The 19038-nt window shown below is 47.4% G+C and overlaps 3 protein-coding genes across 3 annotated transcripts in view; 1 reads left to right on the top strand and 2 right to left on the bottom strand.

The window, feature by feature from the left end:
* The window catches only part of TTLL9 (tubulin tyrosine ligase like 9), a 48256-nt gene extending 42591 nt beyond the window's left edge, over nucleotides 1-5665 (top strand). Inside the window, exon 12 of the mRNA XM_049779504.1 lies at nucleotides 5568-5665. Within this exon, the coding sequence (XP_049635461.1) occupies nucleotides 5568-5644 (77 nt within the window). The 3' untranslated portion in view covers nucleotides 5645-5665. The remainder of the gene's footprint in view (nucleotides 1-5567) is intronic.
* COMMD7 (COMM domain containing 7) overlaps nucleotides 1-19038 on the bottom strand; it is a 911502-nt gene that overhangs the window by 115592 nt on the left and 776872 nt on the right. The gene's annotated exons all lie outside the window — the stretch shown is intronic.
* Nucleotides 6884-13544, bottom strand: PDRG1 (p53 and DNA damage regulated 1). The gene is made up of 5 exons (XM_049779406.1): nucleotides 13379-13544; nucleotides 11412-11487; nucleotides 10094-10168; nucleotides 8127-8207; nucleotides 6884-7618 (listed from the first exon to the last, which is right to left on the bottom strand). Exons 1-5 carry the CDS (start codon nucleotides 13535-13537, stop codon nucleotides 7536-7538), a joined length of 474 nt encoding a protein of 157 aa, XP_049635363.1. The 5' UTR covers nucleotides 13538-13544; the 3' UTR covers nucleotides 6884-7535.

The raw sequence follows: 19038 nt of genomic DNA, 5'->3' as shown, positions 1-19038 counted from the left end.
AATGGAGAATGCCCATTCTTCTGAGGCCTGTGCCAGGTCATTATGTCAATGTTCAGGGTGTAAGGTCTCATTGCACTACAAGATTTGTGTGTTCCTATTTCTATTAGATAAGAACTTATTGGTATGTGTAGTATTTTCCCATGTTAGTGTGCCTACGCAAACAAGATATAAAGCCACGTGGTGCTATCAGATATATGGGGGCGTAAGAACATTTCCAACAAGACCCATGACTTGGTTCAAACATAAGTATTAAACTGAGGGATTCTTACACACCAAATTCCATATTGAGCAGTTCACAAAGAGAAGATAAAAAAACATGGGGGGATCATCACTGTATAAGAAAGTATTTAGCAAAAGTTATAGCCGTCAAAGAAAACACCCATAAAATGTTGAAAAGATATGTGTCCTTTTTATGCCTTTTAAAATAGTTGGGTGGGTGTTAACTCTAGGGCACCACTTTGGTCTGTGACTTAGGACTCACAGTACTTAAGTTAGAAAGGGTAAAAAAGGAGTAATGATGATAGGAGTTAAAGAAGTTAAAGAGAAATATGAACTTATGAAGGGGTATGCAAAAGGGCAGAGTACAAAATGGACATTCTGCATACATAAAAACATAATTCAATGATAGTGAGTACTATTAATGTTTCTTGTGAGAGTACTATTAATGTTTCTTGTGAGAGTACTATTAATGTTTCTTGTGCGCGCGGGGGCAATAGCCCCCGCGCGATTTTGAAAATGTAGACTGGACAGAGATTACCAGTGCCAGCCAAACCTCCTCCTGCTAGACTCCCAGCTCCCAGGAAGGAGAGATCCTTCAAGAAGCTGGGAGACCAGAAGTTCAGAGCCCCACCCAGACCCTCCCTAAGGAGCTGCATGGACAGTGGGGGAAGGCCTAGGGTACCTTCAAGCTCCACCAAGGGACCCAACTCACTGGCTTGCCCAGGCATGTGGCCCGGGGAAGCCCTGGAGATCTGGAGCAAGGCGGTAGAGGGGTGCTGGGGTTACCCAAGTCCCGCACCCCCACTAGGCCTGGTCAAGCAGGCCTCCGGCATGGCGGGGGCCTGCCAAACCTCCTCCTGCTAGACTCCCGGCTCCCAGGAAGGAGAAAGCTACTTTCTTGTGTTGATTTCTTTTTTTGTTTGGGGGCCACATCCAACAGTGCTCAGGGTTAACTCCTGGCTCTGTATCTCTCTGGCCCAGAAATCTACTATCTTCGAGTAAACAGAAGGTACCCCAGTACACCTGAGACTCTCATTTATCCCTCACACCCCCCAGCTCTGTCACTGCACCGCCGCCCAGGGTGCTGAGGCCATCCGTTTTGGGAAACATGGTTCCTCATATTAATGTATCAAGGAGATGGATTTCAAAGTGCTTAGATGGAAAATATGCCCCTAAATGCAGATGTTCCTGAGAGAAATTAAGGACTTCAAAAATTGAATTTAAACTTGGTTTGTACAAAAAATATATGGAGATGCATGTGCTCCCTAGGCCATGTATGGTTGCTTTGCACATGTATGTTGCTGGCCCAAGCACATGGTGCTCCAGTATGTGCTGCCTCACATCTCTTGAGATGTGCATGTTCTGCTTTCCTATTTTCATGCTGGATTGTGTACATGGGCTCCCCCTTTCACCAGTGCAACATTCCCACCACCAATGACCCCCTTCCCTGCCCCTGCCTGTATCGCGACAGGCATTCTACTTCTCTCATTCTTTAACATTGTCATGCTAGTTGTTAACATAGTTATTTCCTTAACAGCATTCACCACTCTGTGGTGAGCTTCAAATTGTGAGCCAGTCCTTCTGGCCCTTCCAGCCCTTAACTTTATTGTCTCTGGGCCTTATTATAGTAATGTCTTTCATTTTTCTTAAAACTCATAGGTGAGGGGCCAGAGAGATAGCACAGCAGGAAGGCGTTTGCCTTGCATGCAAAAGGACGGTGGTTCGAATCCTGGCTTCCCATATGGTCTCTCGAGCCTGCCAGGGGCGATTTCTGAGCATAGAGCCAGGAGTAGCCTCTGAGCACTACCGGGTGTAACCCAAAAACAAAAATGAAAACAAAACCCATAGATGAGTGAGACAATTCTGTGTCTATCTCTCTCTCCCTCTAACTTATTTCACTCAGTATAATAGATTTCATGTACATCCATGTATAGAAAAACTTCATGACTTCATCTTTCCTGATGGCTGCATAATATTCCATTGTGTATATGTACCACAGTTTCTTTAGCCATTTATTTGTTGAAGGGCATCTTGGTTGTTTTCAGAGTCTGGCTATTGTAAATAGCGCTACAATGAACATAGGTGTGAGGAAAGGATTTTTGTATTATATTTTTGAGCATATGTACTCTCCTTCTTCCTGCCTCTCTCCCCACCTCTCTCTCCTCATCCCTGTTTCTCCCCCTATTCTCAGAATTTCCGAATAAAACTTGTTTTTACTTTAAAAAAAAAGTATGGAAAAAAATCCCTGATTAAATAAAATTGCTCACACTCATTGTAGAATATTTGAAAACTAAAGGAGGAAATTTTAAGAAACATCCAGACACTACCAACTTTAACAATCTGGTGTGTCTCATTCCAGTTTTTCCAAATTGCCTAAATTCATGATTTCTCTTTCACAGAATTGGCATCAGGCTGGAGCTTTGGGTCTCCTTTCCACAGGCCATTTTCATGTCATCCAGCAATATTGGGCAGGGCCTCCCTTTTGGAAACCTTTTTTGTGAACCTGTCCAGACTAAATATTTTATATACATTATCTCATTTCATCTGAGTCAACTTTTATGAGTATTTAACAGACAGGAAAATCATCTCCAGATGTTATGTCACTTGCTGAAAGTCTTGGTCCCACCGTGAGCCAGAGTTTGACCTAATAGCTGTCTGACTCTAAAACCCAAATTGAGGTCTGAGACTCAGGGCTGCTGTCTACTAGCACCCCGAAAAACAACATACACACAGCCCATACAAACTACCCTTGCCTGCTGGCCTGCACCCCAAATTTCATAGTCAGTTTCTTGTAATTGGACATTTGGCCCAATTCCTGCTTTTCATTTTTATCAATAATGCCAGGGCGAACTTTCCTCGCATACAGTTCAACTGAAATTCTGGCTTTCTGTGAGACAGATACCTAGAAGTAGAATTACTGGGTGAAAAGGAAGGACTTACCAGAGCCAAATTGCTTTCTAGAAAGCCTACACAAATTTGCCAGCTGATTTTTTTTTTTTAAAGAAGGTAGCGTTGGCCTGGAATGTAGCTCAGTAAAAGAGCATAGGAGTTGAAATCTGTGAGCCCTGGGTTTGATTCCTAGTAGAGAAAACCAACCAACGAATCTTTGCTCTCTTTAAGGGGGAAATTACTGACTCATTTCATGTGCATCCATTGATGATGGATGAGTTTCCTGGTTTTTATATTTTCTTTTCTTTTGTAAGTTCATTATTTCTCTTTTGTTTGTTTGACACAGAAGTGCTCAGGTCTTACTCCTGGCTGTGAACTCAGGGATCGCTCCTGCCAATCCCTGGGGGTCCATATGGTGACCCAGGAATTGAACCTGGGTCAACTGCATGCAAGGCAAATGCCCTACCCTGCTCCAACTCCTTCCTTCCTTCCTTCCTTCCTTCCTTCCTTCCTTCCTTCCTTCCTTCCTTCCTTCCTTCCTTCCTTCCTTCCTTCCTTCCCTCCCTCCCTCCCTCCCTCCCTCCCTCCCTCCTTTCTTTCTTTCTCTCTCTTTCTTTCTTTCTTTCTTTCTTTCTTTCTTTCTTTCTTTCTTTCTTTCTTTCTTTCTTTCTTTCTTTCTTTCTGTGGTTCTTTCTGTCTTTCTTTCTTTGTTTATTTCTTTCTTCTTTTTTTTTTTTGATGGGGGCACACCCAGCGGCACTCAGGGGTTATTCCTGGCTTTGTGCTCAGAAATAGCTCCTGACAGGCTCAGGGGACCATAAGAATGCTTGGAATCAAACAACCATCTGTCCTGGGTCGGCTGTGTGCAAGGCAAATGCCTTACCACTGTGCTATCTCTCTGCTGCCCCCCGCCCCCCATTATTTCTTAATGTTTTTCTGTTTTTGATAGTGCTGGGAGCAAACCCAGGCCTCCCACTTAAGCCAAGCCAATGTGCTCTCTGCTGAACACTCCCAGATCTTGTTTTGACTCCTCCTCCCCCAAGTTTATAAAAGCCTTGAGTATTAATGTTAAGAATGTGAGCCCTCTGAAAAGGGTTTTTCCTAAGCATGACATTTGTTTTAAAAATGTCAGCTAGGGAGATAGTACAGTGGATAGTGCACTTGCCTTGCATGTGGCTGATCTGGATTCAATCCTGGGCATTCCAATGATCCTCCAAACCTGCCAGGAGTGATCCTTGAGCTCAGAGCCAGGCATTAGCCTTGAGCAAAGCCAGATGTGGTCCCAAAACAAAGCAAAAACAAAATGTTACTTCTGGTTTTGGTTTCTGGATGAAGTACTGGCTTTTTTAGGGTTTGCTATGATTTTAGGATTCAATTTGACTGTAAACAACTAAGATACAACTTATGGTTACTCAGAGAGGAATTCATTCATTTGTTTTGAGCCACCAGGATCTGTCCCAGAGATACACACCATGCTCTTTAGTACCCAAGTACCCAACTTGTGCCTTCTGCTTTGCCACGCTCCACAGGTTGCAAGGGTGTGCATGCTTGTTGTCTCATGGTGCAAGATGACCACTCCAGAGACTATATCCTTTTCCTGGGTGGGATGAAGCAAGGGCAAGGTCTTGACTTCAAGTTTCAACTATTCTAAAAAGAATGGAGAAGAGACTCCAGCTTGAATCTCCTTGTCAGAACTAGGTCGTATGATTGCTCCAGCTTCAAGGAAGCCTCGAATGGTAGTCTGTCTTGATGAAGGCAATGGAGAGCAAGTAGACAGATATTTCTCTGTAGTAGACCCCTGTCTGCCAAGGTGCTTTGAGGAAAGATGGCTATGCAGAGCTTCTTAGAGGTGTACATAAATAATCACAGCCAATCTTGTTAAAATGCATATCATGACTTCACAATCCTGAGTTGGGGACAAATTTCTGTATCCTTACTAGGGTCCCAGGGGATGCCCTATTAGTTATTACTAGGAAAAACCCCACAAAAACTGGTAGCTTAAAACCACTCTTGGGCTGGAGACCTAGTTCAGGGCTGCTATAGAGTGATGGCGCAGTTTGTCTTTGAGAGCTAACTAGTCCTGGTTCAAAGCACATTCTGTTACTTAATGGTGTCATTCGAGTAAAGCAGACTTCACTGAGTTGTCGTGTTCTTTCCCATACATGATTGCTGGGTGGTCTCAGTTTACACCACCATCAACACTTGAAGCATCCCTGCAGGCTACAGGGAACTATTATTAATATACTTCTGGAATGATTCTTACATTCAGTCCATGAAGCAAGTATCCTGGTTTATAGAGAAATGGACACCAGGGTAAAAGGCCCAGACGCAAGTCAGTTTTCTAGGGTGGCACGGCCCCTCCTTGCCACCTCCCCATAGTGGGGACCTGGCCCTTTCATGCCTCTGAAGGTCTCTCTCCCAAGCCAGGCCATGACAGCCATGCTTTTCTTCCCTTCCAGGCTGCGTCAACGATCGCAAGAACCAGCTGAAGCAGCTGTTCCACTCTCTTCGGAGCCACAAGAAAGCTTCCTGCTGACCTGCAGCGCTAGGGGAAAAGACCCTGGAGATGTAGCCAGGCCCCTCTGAGCTTCCAGCAAGCACCTCTGATCACTGGCCTCCCCCCTCTGCTTGGGAAATCTCTTGCTGGCTTGTTCCGGGGCCTCTAGATGGCACCACCCACCTCAAGGCACCTCAGTACCAGGAGACATCCAATCCCTGTAACTGGCTATTTTCACCACGATGGATCAGTTGGGGCTCCAGAGGGGAAATGTGTGCTGCTCCCCCAGAAATCATGTCTAATAAATGAGTACAGATACTACTCAGCTGTCATGAGTACTAGGCCTGGCTAGGGGCAGCAGTGACAGGCAACCAAGGGGACCAGGGCTTTGACCTTGTTTCAGGTCAGTAGAAGGAACTTCTCTTCAGTACTTATCACATTGCATTTCTTGGGGTACTGGGAAAAGCTGAGCCCCAGATCCTCCATTTTCCTGGCCTTGCAATACAGAGTCTAGGGAGTGAGGGTTGCTGTTATACTGCAGGCTACACTGGGCTTCCTATCTGTACAGTATGGACATTTCTTCATCCCTGCGCAGGGCTCCACATTCTCTAGAGAGAAAGCTCTGGCCTGACAACCACCGTGCCACACAAGCCATGTTTACGTGTAGAAATAGTGAGCCAGATTTGCAAAATCATTGACTCAGTTCTGCAGTGATGTGTCCCTCTTCCCCCTGGGCCCAAACTTTGCAGCTTTGGTCTTTAAGAAACCAGGTCAGTATAGCCACTGCATAGGCTGCCAGACACTGTCTTGCCCCAGGAGGAGCAGCTCCCTCATCTTAGCTGCTGGTTCCTTTTGCTCCGTTTACGGTTTCCATTATTATATGCTCTACTTCTCAGAATCACTATGGAAAGCAGTCACTTGTACTTATATGACTGAGGACAAAACTGTCATTTGGAGCCAAACTCTACCTCTGTCAGGTATTTTGTGTGGCTATCACTCAAGCCGTAGTAACTTTCTGAATGAGCAGTACCCAGAGGATTCAACTGAACAATCCAGGTTCCTAAACCTGGAATGGCAGCAGGCACGAGCTCAGGGACCCTGGCATAGGCTTCCTCAGCTGGGGCATGTGGAGGAGGCTGCACCTGGTGCTCACTCCATTAGGTCAGTGGTTGCGGTCTTCATGTGTTTCAGGACAGGAACCACTTCCCACTACAAGGAGTGACAGCCCTCAAGATCAGAATGGAGGAAAGTTGTGACACTGCAGATTTTCATTTCAGTCATTTATTGAGCACTCAATGAACACAAAAGACCATTTTTCCCTCCTGGCACGTTCACCCCAGGAACGTAAGATGACTTAAGGTGGATGAAGTGGGTGGTGTAGCAGGGACCAATCAGCCTCTGCCCAGCTGAGTTTGGGTCTCTGCAAGGCTTTCTTGACTATAAAGAGCAGATACAGGTGTTGCCAAACAGTCTCCATGCTGGGTCTGTCCAGGGGGATCAAAGTGGGAGGAAAAAAGAGCCACAATGGAGGTGGGGGGCATGTGACAGTGATCTCATCTGTAACTCAAATGGCTCTTGACTAGCAGAGCACCTGCTTCCTTCCATCAGAAACCTCCTGTGAGCATCCTGGATTCCACTGCCATCCAGGAATAGTTGAATCAACTCCCTTTTAAGAAGAATGCAGGAATGATGTCCCCGCTGGGCCCACAGGACAGCCAGCCATTGTCTGACATGCCTGCTGCAGTCATTCCAGCCCCCACCCACTGATTGCTGACTGCCAACAGGCTTGTCAACGGGCCTTGTGTCCAGCCATCCAAGATGCCAGCACAGCTCCCGCCTGTCCCCTCGCAGGTTTTAAAGTTGAGTCCAGGGTCTCCAATGACCTCCATGGGGATAATGGTCTGAGGTTCCCCATCTTAGTTCTTGAACGTCATCCTTTCAAGATGATCTTGATCGCTTTTAGCTCGTCTTGGTTGAGGGGCGTCAGGTTGAAACCCTTCAGTTCTGGTTTGCCTGGTGGGAAAGATAATATGTTGGGGAGTCAGTCGGCTTCCTGCTAGCCCCAGGGCTCAGATAGCACTCAGGCTGCCATATGCCACATACTGGGCCACAGGCCTGTTGAGGAAAAGCTTCAAGCTCTGCACACACCCAACTAGGCACAGACACATGCCCCGTGCAGAAGGACCCACAGGCATGCCATCTACCCACAAACTTCAGGCTGCTGCCAGACCCACTGTCTCTCTGGAAAAGCTGGGCGTCCCCAGAAATTCACCTCTGAGCTGAGAGCCCAGTCAGACCTATCAGCCACCTCTGCATGCCCTAGCCCCAGCCATGCTCGGGACAGGACTAAACTTAACATTCAGCCTCAGCGCGGCAACCACACTGCCCACACTCATGCGCTGTCTTGGCCTCTGTCCAGCTGGGAAAGCTGTTCCTCCCTTGCCCTTCCAAGTTTTCTCCAAGGGCTCCTCCATCATCCTGTTTCCCTTACCCCCTATTTTCAGTTCTCCCAAACCAATACCTTGGGCCTCAAAGAGGCGGTTGACCTTCACTTTAAGTTGTTTCCGGATTTTCTCAATTTCTTTATTCAAATGATCTTGATCTGAACAGAAGACACAGACATAGGGGTAAGGATCAACTACAAACAGACTGACGCAGAGGGAGTAAGTTTCTGGAGAGCCAGGGCTCTTGGATTCAGTAAGGAAAAGGGCTCTAGAAACCGACCAGGGGACCAATGCCAGAAAAGGGAGTGGTCTGTCCAAGGCCTCTAAGGTCACCAGACACAAGCTGGGCATACCCAGGGACTGACAGATGGACAGGAGCCTAGGAAGGCAACATCAGGGCTTTAGAGACCTAAAACTAGCCTCAAGAGGTTCAGAAACTCCCAGTGTCCAAACATGATTACTGTGAAGGCTTAAGTGGCATGTGTCAAGCTTCCCTGTGGTCACAGACCCTAGAGGTTGGCTCCCCCTACAATCTCCATTTTTAGCCCTTTGGCAGCTTTGAGTGGAGATGTGACTCAGTTCTCCCAGGTTCTGCCAGAGATTCCCGAGGGGACAACCTTATTTTCCAAAACAAAAGACAAGGCAAGTCCCCTGCATCTGCCCATCGGCACGTGCACAGGAGGCCTGAAGGGACAATTCTGTTGCCCTCGAAAGCATGCCAGGAACACATGTGCCACAGGCCATATTTCTTTCAGAGACAAGCTATCAGTTATCAAATGGGCATCAAATCCACATCACTGCACCCTCTAACATAGTTCCCTTACATCAGGGCATCCAAGCCCGACTCAGGTCTGGGTGAAGAGAGACTGGTCAGGATAAGCAAACAAGGGCCCGGAGAGATAGCACAGCGGCATTTGCCTTGCAAGCAGCCGATCCAGGACCAAAGGTGGTTGGTTCGAATCCCGGTGTCCCATACGGTCTCCCGTGCCTGCCAGGAGCTATTTCTGAGCAGACAGCCAGGAGTAACCCTGAGCACTGCCGGGTGTGGCCCAAAAACCAAAAAAAAAAAAAAAAAAAAAAGATAAGCAAACAACCCAAATATCTGCCAACAGAAGAATAACTGTGTGGTGGGCCAGAGAGGAGGCACAGGGCAAAGACACTTGCCTTGCATGTATCTGACCTTGATTTGATTCCTAGCACCACAAAGTAGTCCTCTACGCACTGCCAGGGGTAATCCTTGAGCTTAGTCAAGACGCAGTGGTCCTCAAACTCTGGCCCTCGGGCCACATATTGTATTTGTATATGTTTTGTTTCTTCATTGCAAAATAAGATATATGCAGTGTGCACAAGAATTCGTTCATAAGTTTTGTTTTTACTATAGTCAGACCCTCCAATGGTCTGAGGGACAGTGAACTGGGCCCTTGTTTAAAAAGTTTGAGGACCCCTAGAAGAGTAAACTCTGAGCACAGCTGGGTATGACCCAAACAATAACAACTCCCGGCCCCCCACTCCCCCACACACAATGTAAGTTTTGGCACATAAAACACAATGGAATTATTTCATGGTTAAAGAAAAGATGAAATACTGTAGTTTGGTGAAACCTGCATGGAACTGGAGAGTTTCATGTTAAGTCAAATAAAGGACAAGTAACAGGTGATCTCTCATCTGTGAGATGAGAACAATGACAAACCCATAGCCTTAGATTGCAGAACTGAGATGAGCACTAGTGCAAGGATGGGGTTGGATATGAGGGAAGGAGGGAAGGAAGAGTTGGTCAAGTGCAAGTAATGCAAGGACAGCAATGGAGGATCTTGGACAACTTGGTGAAGTGAAGGTACAGTGACTTTGTACAACAAAACCATGAACATTAACACTTTTGTAACTGGAGCCTGATAGAATCGGGGTTAAGGCATTTGTTTTCTATCCAGCTGATCCAGGTTCCATCCCTGAGCACTGCTAGGTGTGGCCTAATAATGAAACAACAAAAGCCAAGGCTGGCAGGGTAGGTAGGCATGACTTAGATCCATCTCCAGAAGTCCTTTACCTTTCTCAAGCATTTCCTTTGTCTCTGGGTGAGGCATCTTGATAAACATGTTCCCGAAGCAAACGGTCACGTCTTCTGAAATTGCAAAGAGTTAAATCTTCACTAAATGACCACTGAGCATCCCACTGTTACTGTGCAGCATTTAAGAGACTGAGAATGGAGCAAAACAGGACCAAAATAAAGATTCCTGCCTTCACAGAGCTTATATTGCAGTGAAAGAGAGGGAATAAGCAAGCAATGATACAAGGTGGCAGATGTTGAAAGGTCCAAACACTTAAAGAGAAAGGTGATAATGAGTGAGAGAAGTAGAATGCCTGTCTCGAATATAGGCAGGGGTAGTGGGTGGAGGGAGATGGGGTGCATTGGTGGTAGGAGTGCATTGGTGAAGGGGGTGTTCTTTATGTGACTGATACCCAATTATAGTCATGTTTGTAATCACATTGTTTAAATAAAGATTTATTAAAAAAAAAATGACTAAAAGGTGGGAGAGGCAGAGGGAATGCCACGGCTAGAGAGGGGCTTAATTGTGCAGGTGCCTGGAACCCTCGTGGACTATATGGCCTCTGAGAGAAGAGCTCAGGAGGAAGCAAAAGCCTGAGTAAGCACATGTACGAGGAAAGAACGAGTCAGGAAGAGAACAGATATGGCACGACTTAGCTGTGTACTTGGGAAGTGAGAAGCATAATGAAGGCTCTGAGAGAGGGGGAAAAAGGATGAGGCTGGAGAATTCCAGGAGCTGTAGACCATGTGGGGTCCCGCAGATGCCTCATTCTCTCTGGTGATATGAGAAGGCTTCCCTGCGTCAGCTGGCAAAACTCTCCCTAGCCCTGACACTTCAGGCCCTCAGTCAGGGCCCAGTATCTGCTCAGCTCTGTTCTTCACTGTGCAGCCCTCCCCTGCTAACTGTCACAGCCACTTGGCCACCTAGTCCACGTCCAATTCCTTCTTTTTTTTTTTTGTTTTTTGTTTTTTGGGCCACACCAGGTGATGCTCAGGGGTTACTCCTGGCTATGCGCTCAGAAGTCGCTCCTGGCTTGGGGGACTATATGGGACGCCACCGCCCGGCCCCCCAATTCCTTCTTAAGCATCTTCATAGTTTTCAGTTCTAAACTCTTTGCCCACTTGAAGAGCACAAGGACATCAATGTATCCAGTACCTGGCACTTTCCTATGTGACAAGCCAGTTCCAATGGCCAACCACCAAGGAAAGCAGCTGAAATCCAGAATCACACACTGTCAGACAGACATTGTCTCTCCCATTTGTGGTCTCCTGCCTGGTCTCTCTCAGGACAAGCCTGGGAAAGAAAGTCATGACTTACCAGAGAGGCTGAGATCCCTCTGCAGGGCCCGCAGACCCTCCCGGTTCTGATTTCGTTTGGTGTCCAGGTCCAAGATCTAAAAAGAAGAACCAGAAGGGCTGTCAGTCATCTCCTGCCCCAACATGTCAGCTCCAAGAGGCAAAGGGTGTCAGACCTGACAGAGTTGGAGAAACAGCACAGGGGTTAAATGCTGCCAACCTTGGTTTGATTCCCAGAACAACATAGTCTCCCAAGCAGCACTGGGTGCAGCCTGGGATATCCCCAGAGACCACTGGAGTGGTCCACATAATCTTTGGCACTGCAGGGCCTGAGCAGCACTGACTCCTTCATCTTTACAGAGGACAACCAGACAGCTAGGCCAAGAATTTCTGTGCCTCCTGAACAGTTTGGAAGATGATCCAATTAAAAAAAAAAAAAAAAGGAAAGAAAGAAAAGGTAGAGTACCTGAGTTACTTCCCCTATCCTATCTAAAATGGATAATATATGACTATTTCTTCCCCCTGCTCCATTTCCAGGTCCTGGGACCACGCTTGGTGCCAGAGGATCCCACCCACCCATTTCCACCGAACAGTACTACAGTACTGGGGTAAATATGCATTGACTAAACCACTGGTTCTCAAATAGTGGGGTGCGGCCCCCAGAAGGGACGCGAGGCTCCGTAAAGGGGGGCACCGTGCTTGACCTTGGCAAACACCGTCATAACAAGCTAAGCCCCGTGTTTTTGTCTCTGCATGTCCCTGGAGCTGAGAATTGCTGTGTCCTGCTTCAAACCCCGCTTCGAAAGCTATGCATTGCAAAACGTGCTCATTGTAGCTATTAATCCAGACATCACCTCTGATTAAAAAATCACTCAAATTATTTTATATATTTTTGTTTTGCAGGTTAAAGTTTTTTTAATAAAGATACTATTCATAGTCGCGGGGGAGAGCACGAAAAATGTTTTATTCTTCTTAGGGGGGCATGACAGAAAAGAATTGGGAAGCACTGGACTAAACCCATCATTTTCCTATATCCACTGGAAAGCAACAGCATTGCGGCATCACCAGGGAAGTGGAAACCATGCAATAAGAGCTCAGGACAATGTGGAATTAATTCTCAACTGGAGAGCACAGAAGTCAACACTCAGGCTGGCATCCTTCAGCCTGCTTGAGTTGCCTAAATTCGCCTATTTTCTGAACAATCCTCCGAGGCTCAGCGGGGAGTCACTGCTGGCTCCTCCCACTCCTTTATCGCCCCCCAAACCCCACAGCCCACCTTCCCACCCAGTATTGATATCAGGCCCAGCTCCAACCCAGCCCAAACCCAAACTAACTGTTCCACTGCAGGGACCCTTCACCAGCACCCTGGGCCCTTCCACTCCTCGGGTACCCTCTCAGCTAACAGGCCAGATCTCTTCCCCTCTTCCTCTTCATCAGAACCAAGCGAGGGGTGGTGGCTCTTCCTCCTGCACCCCCACCTCCATCACTCAGGGCTCAGGTCCGTTCCTCTGGTCCCCTTGATGGGGACTCTGGGGCTGCCCTTCGTAGAAGGTGTTCCCATCAGCAAGCAAGCAAGCACTGGGAAGGGATGCGGGGTGCAGAGAGGTAGGTAGGCTGGGGGACAAAGCACGCGCACAGGGGCCGGAGAGATAGCACGGAGGCGGGGTGTTTGCTTTGCACGCAGAAGGTCGGTGGTTCGAATCCCATATGGCATCCCATAGGGTCCACTCAATCCAGCCAGGAGAGATTTCTGAGTGCAGAGCCAGGGGTAACCCGAGTGCAGATGGGTGTGACCCAAAAACCAAAAAGGGGGGGGGGCGCGGAGAGATAGCACGGAGGCAGGGCGTTTGCTTTGCATGCAGAAGGTCGATGGTTCGAATCCCAGCAGCCCATATGCCGACCCCCCAGGCCTGCCAGGAGTGACTTCTGAGTGCAGAGCCAGGAGGAACCCCTGAGCGCTAACCCTGGGCCCCGCGCCGGGTCTCCCACCTGCCGCTTGTCGGCCAACACTTCCTCCGCGAGCTCCTCCACCTCCACCAGGTAGCGCATCACGCGCTCCGCCTCGGGGGACAGCATGGCGCCAAAGTGCGCAGACGGACTCCCGGGCCCCAGATTCACGCTCCGATGGCACTCGGCCCCACGGCGCATGCGCCGCTCTGACTTCACTTCCGGCGCGCACGCGCAGTTCAAGACAGCGGGGAGGAGGCGAGTCGCAGGAAGGCGATTTGCCGGCGAAAGAGAGAGGTGGGACTAGTGCTGGGAGGCGGGGCTGGAGCGCCCCCTGCAGGACACAGAGGTGAGTTTACACTTCGCTGGCGCCACGGTTCTCCTGCTGCTCCTCCTCAACCCATTACTCTCTCTCTCTCTCTCTCTTTTTTTAAATATCTTTATTTAAACACCTTGATTACAAATATTGTAGCTGGGTTTCAGTCATGTAAAGAACTAGTGCAACATTCACCAGTGCAACATTCCCATGACCAATGTCCCAAATCTTCCTCCTCCCTACACCACCCCTGCCTGTACTCTAGACAGGATTTCTGCTTCCCTCATTCATTCACATTGTTAGGAGAGTTCTCAATTTAGTTATTTCTCTAACTGCACTCATCATTCTTTTTTTTAATTTAATATAAGTTATTTATTTTTTTTGATATCTTTATTTAAACACCTTGATTCCAAATATGATTGTAGTTGGGTTTCAGTCCTATAAAGAACACCCCCTTCACCAGTGCCACATTCCCATCACCAATGTCCCAGATCTTCCCCCTCACCACCCCACCCCTGCCTGCGCTCTAGACAGGCTTTCTACTTCCCTCATTTATTCACATTGTTAGGATAGTTCTCAATGTAGTTATTTCTCTAACTGCACTCATCAGTCTTCGTGGTGAGCTTCATGTCATGAGCTGGGCCTTCCAGCCCTCATCTCCTTTGTCTCTGAGATTATTGCAAGAATGTCTTTTATTTTTCTTAAAACCTATACAGGAGGGAGACTATTCTGCATCTATCTCTCTCCCTCTGACTTTTTTTCACTCAGCATAATAGATTTCATGTAGCCCATTGCTCTCTTGACAGATTTCTTGAGTTTTCTCCTAATGCAGAGCAGCAGTTTTAAGGGGCAGGGGATGCAGCAGTAAAACAAAACAAACCACTTTCCTCAAACAGCTTCTTCGTCCAAGCTGAGTGATAGCGACCATAATGACAAGACAACAACAATGATAAAAAGACTGTACAGCCAGGATGGGGCCAGGAGCAGTGGTGCAAGTGGTAGGGCGTTTGCCTTGCATGCACCAACCTAGGACAGACCATGGTTCAATTCCTTGCATCCCATATGGTCCCTCAAGCTGGGAGCGATTTCTGAGCGCATAGCCAGGAGTAATCCCTGAGTGTCACCAAATGTGGCCCAAAAAGAAAAAGAATATCATAGAGGCAGGAGTGACTGTACAATAGGTAGGGCACTTGCTTGTTTTGCAAGCCAATGACCTGGGTTCCATCTCTACCATATATTCCCCAGAGCTCTGTCAGAACTGATTCCTGAACACCTCAAGGTGTGGCCCCAAAAATCAAAACAGAATTATAGGAGCCAGAGCGACAGGATAGCAGGTAAGGTGATTGTTTTGCACAAGGTCCACTCAGGTTCGATCCTGTCAACACATCTGAGCCCTACCAGGAATGACCCCTGCCTGAGTGCAGAGCCAGGAGTAAGCCTGCTAGGAGTGAGCACTGCCGGGTGTTATCTCCCAAACAACGTAAATTTAAAATACTGTGTATGGGGACCGGAGACGTCGTGCAGGGCTAAACGCTTGGACGGGCCAACTCTGGTTTTGCATATAGTGCCCTGATCAAAGCCAAGAGTGATCCCTGAATATAGCTGGGTGTGGTTAAAAAAAGTATATTGATATGGTTGATGCTAGGATTTATGGTGTTCATTTATACCCAGTTGTGGGTCCCCTCCCAGCAACTATCCTCAAGTTCCACTTCCATCATTTCCCTCAAAAGCAATGTTGGGGGGCTAGCAATAGCACCGAGGTAGGGCATTTGCCTTGCATCTGACCAACCCAGGATGGATCCCAGTTTGATTCATGCTAGGAGTGATTTCTGAGTGTAAAGTCAGGAGTAACCGCTGAGCACTGCTGGGTATGACCCAACGCCCCTCCCCACAAAAAAGAAATGTTGGTTGGTTGAAACCATGGATGTGGAATTTCGCAAGCACACACGAAGGTCTACTTATAAATTACAATTGATGGGGCCAGAGAGACAGCATGGAGGTAAGACGTTTGCCTTGCATGCAGAAGGATGGTGGTTCGAATCCCAGCATCTCATATGGTCCCCCAAGCCTGCCAGGAACGATTTCTGAGTATAGAGCCAGGAGTAACCCTTGAGCGGTGATGGGTGTGACCCAAAAACCAAAAAAAAAAAATTACAGTTGAATCCACAGCAGCTCTTCACCCTTATCCCCTCTCTACACCTATTCAAGGCTTAGCAGTTTTATGGCAGGTGGGGACCAGGTGCTAGAGAAATACAAACCATCGCTCCTTGTTTAAGTAGCACCAAGGCAAGGAATCCCATATATCAATGACTTTTACCTGTTATCTAGAATGTCCAGCTCATAAAATAGGGATGAACTCCCTACCCCCAACTTGCATTGTCTCTTGGTAAAAGGAAAAGGAGGCAGAAGAATTTTTAAGATTGTTTGACCTCAACCATTTTGATTCTCCTCTTTGTGCACCATAGAATCAAGCCCTTTGTTGTTGTTTAAGTTTTGGGTTTAGGGTCACATTTAGTGGTGCTCAGGGATTACTCTTTGATCTGTTCTCAGAGATTATTCCTGGTAGGCATGCGGAACCATATGGGATGCAGGGATCAAACCAAGGTTGGCATGTCCAAGGCAAGCTCTATTTTCTCTGGCCCCAAAATCAAGCCCTTTCATTCTCCGCTTTGCTTTTTTTTTTTTTTCACCCTGTGGTACTCAGAGGTTACTCTTTTTATTTTATTTATTTACTTATTTATTTATTTATTTATTTATTTTGGTTTTTGGGTCACACCTGGCAGCGCTCAGGAGTTACTCCTGGTTCTATGCTCAGAAATCACTCCTGGCAGGTTCAGGAGACTATATGGGATGCGGGGATTTGAACCACCGACCTTCTGCATGCAAGGCAAAACGCCTTACCTCCATGCTATCTCTCCGGCCCCACTCTTTTTATTTTTAATAATTACTTTATTTAAGCATCATGGTTACAAAATGGTTCATGGTTGAGTTTCAGTCATACAATGTACACCACCCGGTACCAGTGCACCATAATTTCTGTTACCATAATCTCGTTTCCCTACCATCCTCCCCCTCCTCTGCTTCCCCCCTCCTCCCCCTCCCCCTCCCACTGCCTGCCTCTTGCCCTTTTGGCAGACATTTTACTTCTCTCTATCTCTCTTTCTCTCTCTCTTCCCTTTTCTTTCCTTTCTGACACTGTGGTTTGCACTATTGTTTTTGAAGGGGTACCATGCATATGCATATCATTCTATCTCCTTTTAACACCCCATTTTTGTCCAGAGAGATCAGTTCCAACTATCATTGTCACAGTAGTCCTTTCTCTACCTTTTCTGCGCTGTTCCATTATTTGTGGCACTCCTCTTTCCTTACATAAATTTCACAACCACCTTTGTTAGGTGGGTCATTCCTGCCTCACGTCACAGCTGCAGACATGCCTGGGAAAGGACAGTGAGCCTGCTGCACTTGGTAGCAGGAACAAGCACAGGTCTAGACCTTTCTAGAAGCTTTCTGGTCCCCATATCACAGCTCTGGATCCTGGGAAAAGACAAACTTCTTCCAAATTGTGGCCCCAGAATTCCCAAAAGCCCTTCATCCCTTACTGGCCTTTGCCTGCCTTCAGTTGCCAGAGACACCACTCATTTCTCCCCCCACTCTCTCAGCAGCCATTTAGTGTGGGAAAGAAGGAGATTCATTAAGGATTCCTCATTGAGGGTGAATTTGTCGCCAAACCCAGGATGTTTTGTGTAAACACCTTCTGGTTCAGAAATGCAGATGGGCCCTGGAAAGGAAAGGGGAGCATTTGCTAAGGAGACACAGGCTCCCCAGGCATCCCTTCAGGCTGGCCCCAAGAACTGGGTCTCCTCTGCCTTGAGGGCCAAAGAAGACTGACCAAGATGACTCCTGCCACCACCACTCCATCCCCTGCTGGATAGGTCTGAATGAAGTGGGGTTAAGGGCAGCTCCCATATCGCCTTTGAGCTTCAAATACAGTCCAAAAAGACCCCTGCATAATACTGGCAGTGGGTGGGGGTTAGGCAGGGATAACACCACAGAGTGTTATCATCCAGAATGTGAGTCAGTCTGACCTGTCAGGACTCTTATTTTAGAACCACTTATATTTCTAAATTCTCTATTTTGTAGATATGTACTAACTTCCCTTGTTCTGATATACAGACTGTGAACCAGAACAGACACAGTTCTGCTCAGAAAGCTTCTGATCTGCTGTGGGAAATGGACAAAAAACAAATCAAACAAACAAACAAAAAAACCAACCACATGATTATCATGCCAGGTGGTACTAAGTACTGTGGAGAACAAAAGAGTAGGCAACAATGTGAAGGAACAGTGAAGGGGCTAGGCATGATAGGTGGTTCTAGAGGACTTCTCAGAGGAAAAGGAGGTGATAGGGCAGTGGGAGTCATGTGGCTACCTGGAAGAAGGTGGCTCTGGGCAGAAGAAAGAGCAAATGTAAAGACTTGAGCAGAGGGCTCGGAGAGGTAGCACAGCGGCGTTTGCCTTGCAAGCAGCCGATCCAGGACCAAAGGTGGTTGGTTCGAATCCCGGTGTCCCATATGGTCCCCCGTGCCTGCCAGGAGCTATTTCTGAGCAGACAGCCAGGAGTAACCCCTGAGCAACGCCGGGTGTGACCCAAAAACCGAAAAAAAAAAAAAAAAGACTTGGGCAAATGGAAGAGCACAAGGAGGAGAAGGCAAAAAAGGAGGTGAGAAGGAGAAGGAGGTTTGGAACACAAAAGGTTCTGAAAGAAACTCAAGTTGCAGTGCCAGAGAGATAGTGGGTAGGGCTTTTGCCTTGCACGTGGCCAACCCGAGTTGTATCCTTGGCATTCCTGGTCCCCCAAGCATGTGAGGAGGGAGTTCTTTCTTTCTTTTTCTTTCTTTCTTTCTTTTTTTTTTTTTTTTTTTTTGGATTTTTGGTTTTTGGGTCACACCCGGCAGGGCTCAGGGGTTACTCCTGGCTCTTCATTCAGAAATTGCTTCTGGCAGGCTTGGGGACCATATGGGATGCCAGGATTTGAACCACCGTCCTTCTGCATGCAAGGCAAATGCCCTACATCCATGCTATCTCTCTGGCCCTCTTTTTTTCTTTTAGGAGGGATTTCTGAGTGCAAAGCCAGGGATAACTCCTAAGTGCCACTGAGTATGGCCCAAAAACAAAAAGAAAAGAAAAGAAACTCAAGTTGAACCATCCCCATGGGCTAGGCCCTCTCTGTAGGGCACTGCAGACCCTGCTGCCTGGGTCTATAGATTCCTTTGTCCACCCATAAGTACATGGAAAGGGGACATATTGGTCAGTAGACACCCAAAGGTGATAGTCTTGCCTCAGAGACCCTCTTCCAGTTTCTTTGGCTTTTCCTGGCTCTGTGTTC

Source organism: Suncus etruscus, chromosome 9 (assembly GCF_024139225.1).
Source record: "Suncus etruscus isolate mSunEtr1 chromosome 9, mSunEtr1.pri.cur, whole genome shotgun sequence".
Taxonomy (NCBI): Eukaryota; Metazoa; Chordata; class Mammalia; order Eulipotyphla; family Soricidae; genus Suncus; species Suncus etruscus.
Note: the sequence above shows the minus strand (reverse complement) of the source record. Positions and strands in the feature narration are given on the sequence as shown.

Excerpts from the sequence above, each read along its gene's own strand:
- PDRG1 (XM_049779406.1), bottom strand. The coding sequence starts at position 13,537 with ATGCGCCGTGGGGCCGAGTGCCATCGGAGCGTGAATCTGGGGCCCGGG. Across the intron at positions 10,169-11,411 it reads GAGGGATCTCAGCCTCTCTG|AAGACGTGACCGTTTGCTTC; the intron begins GTAAGTCATGAC and ends TTGCAATTTCAG. Across the intron at positions 7,619-8,126 it reads CCGCCTCTTTGAGGCCCAAG|GCAAACCAGAACTGAAGGGT; the intron begins GTATTGGTTTGG and ends CTTTCCCACCAG.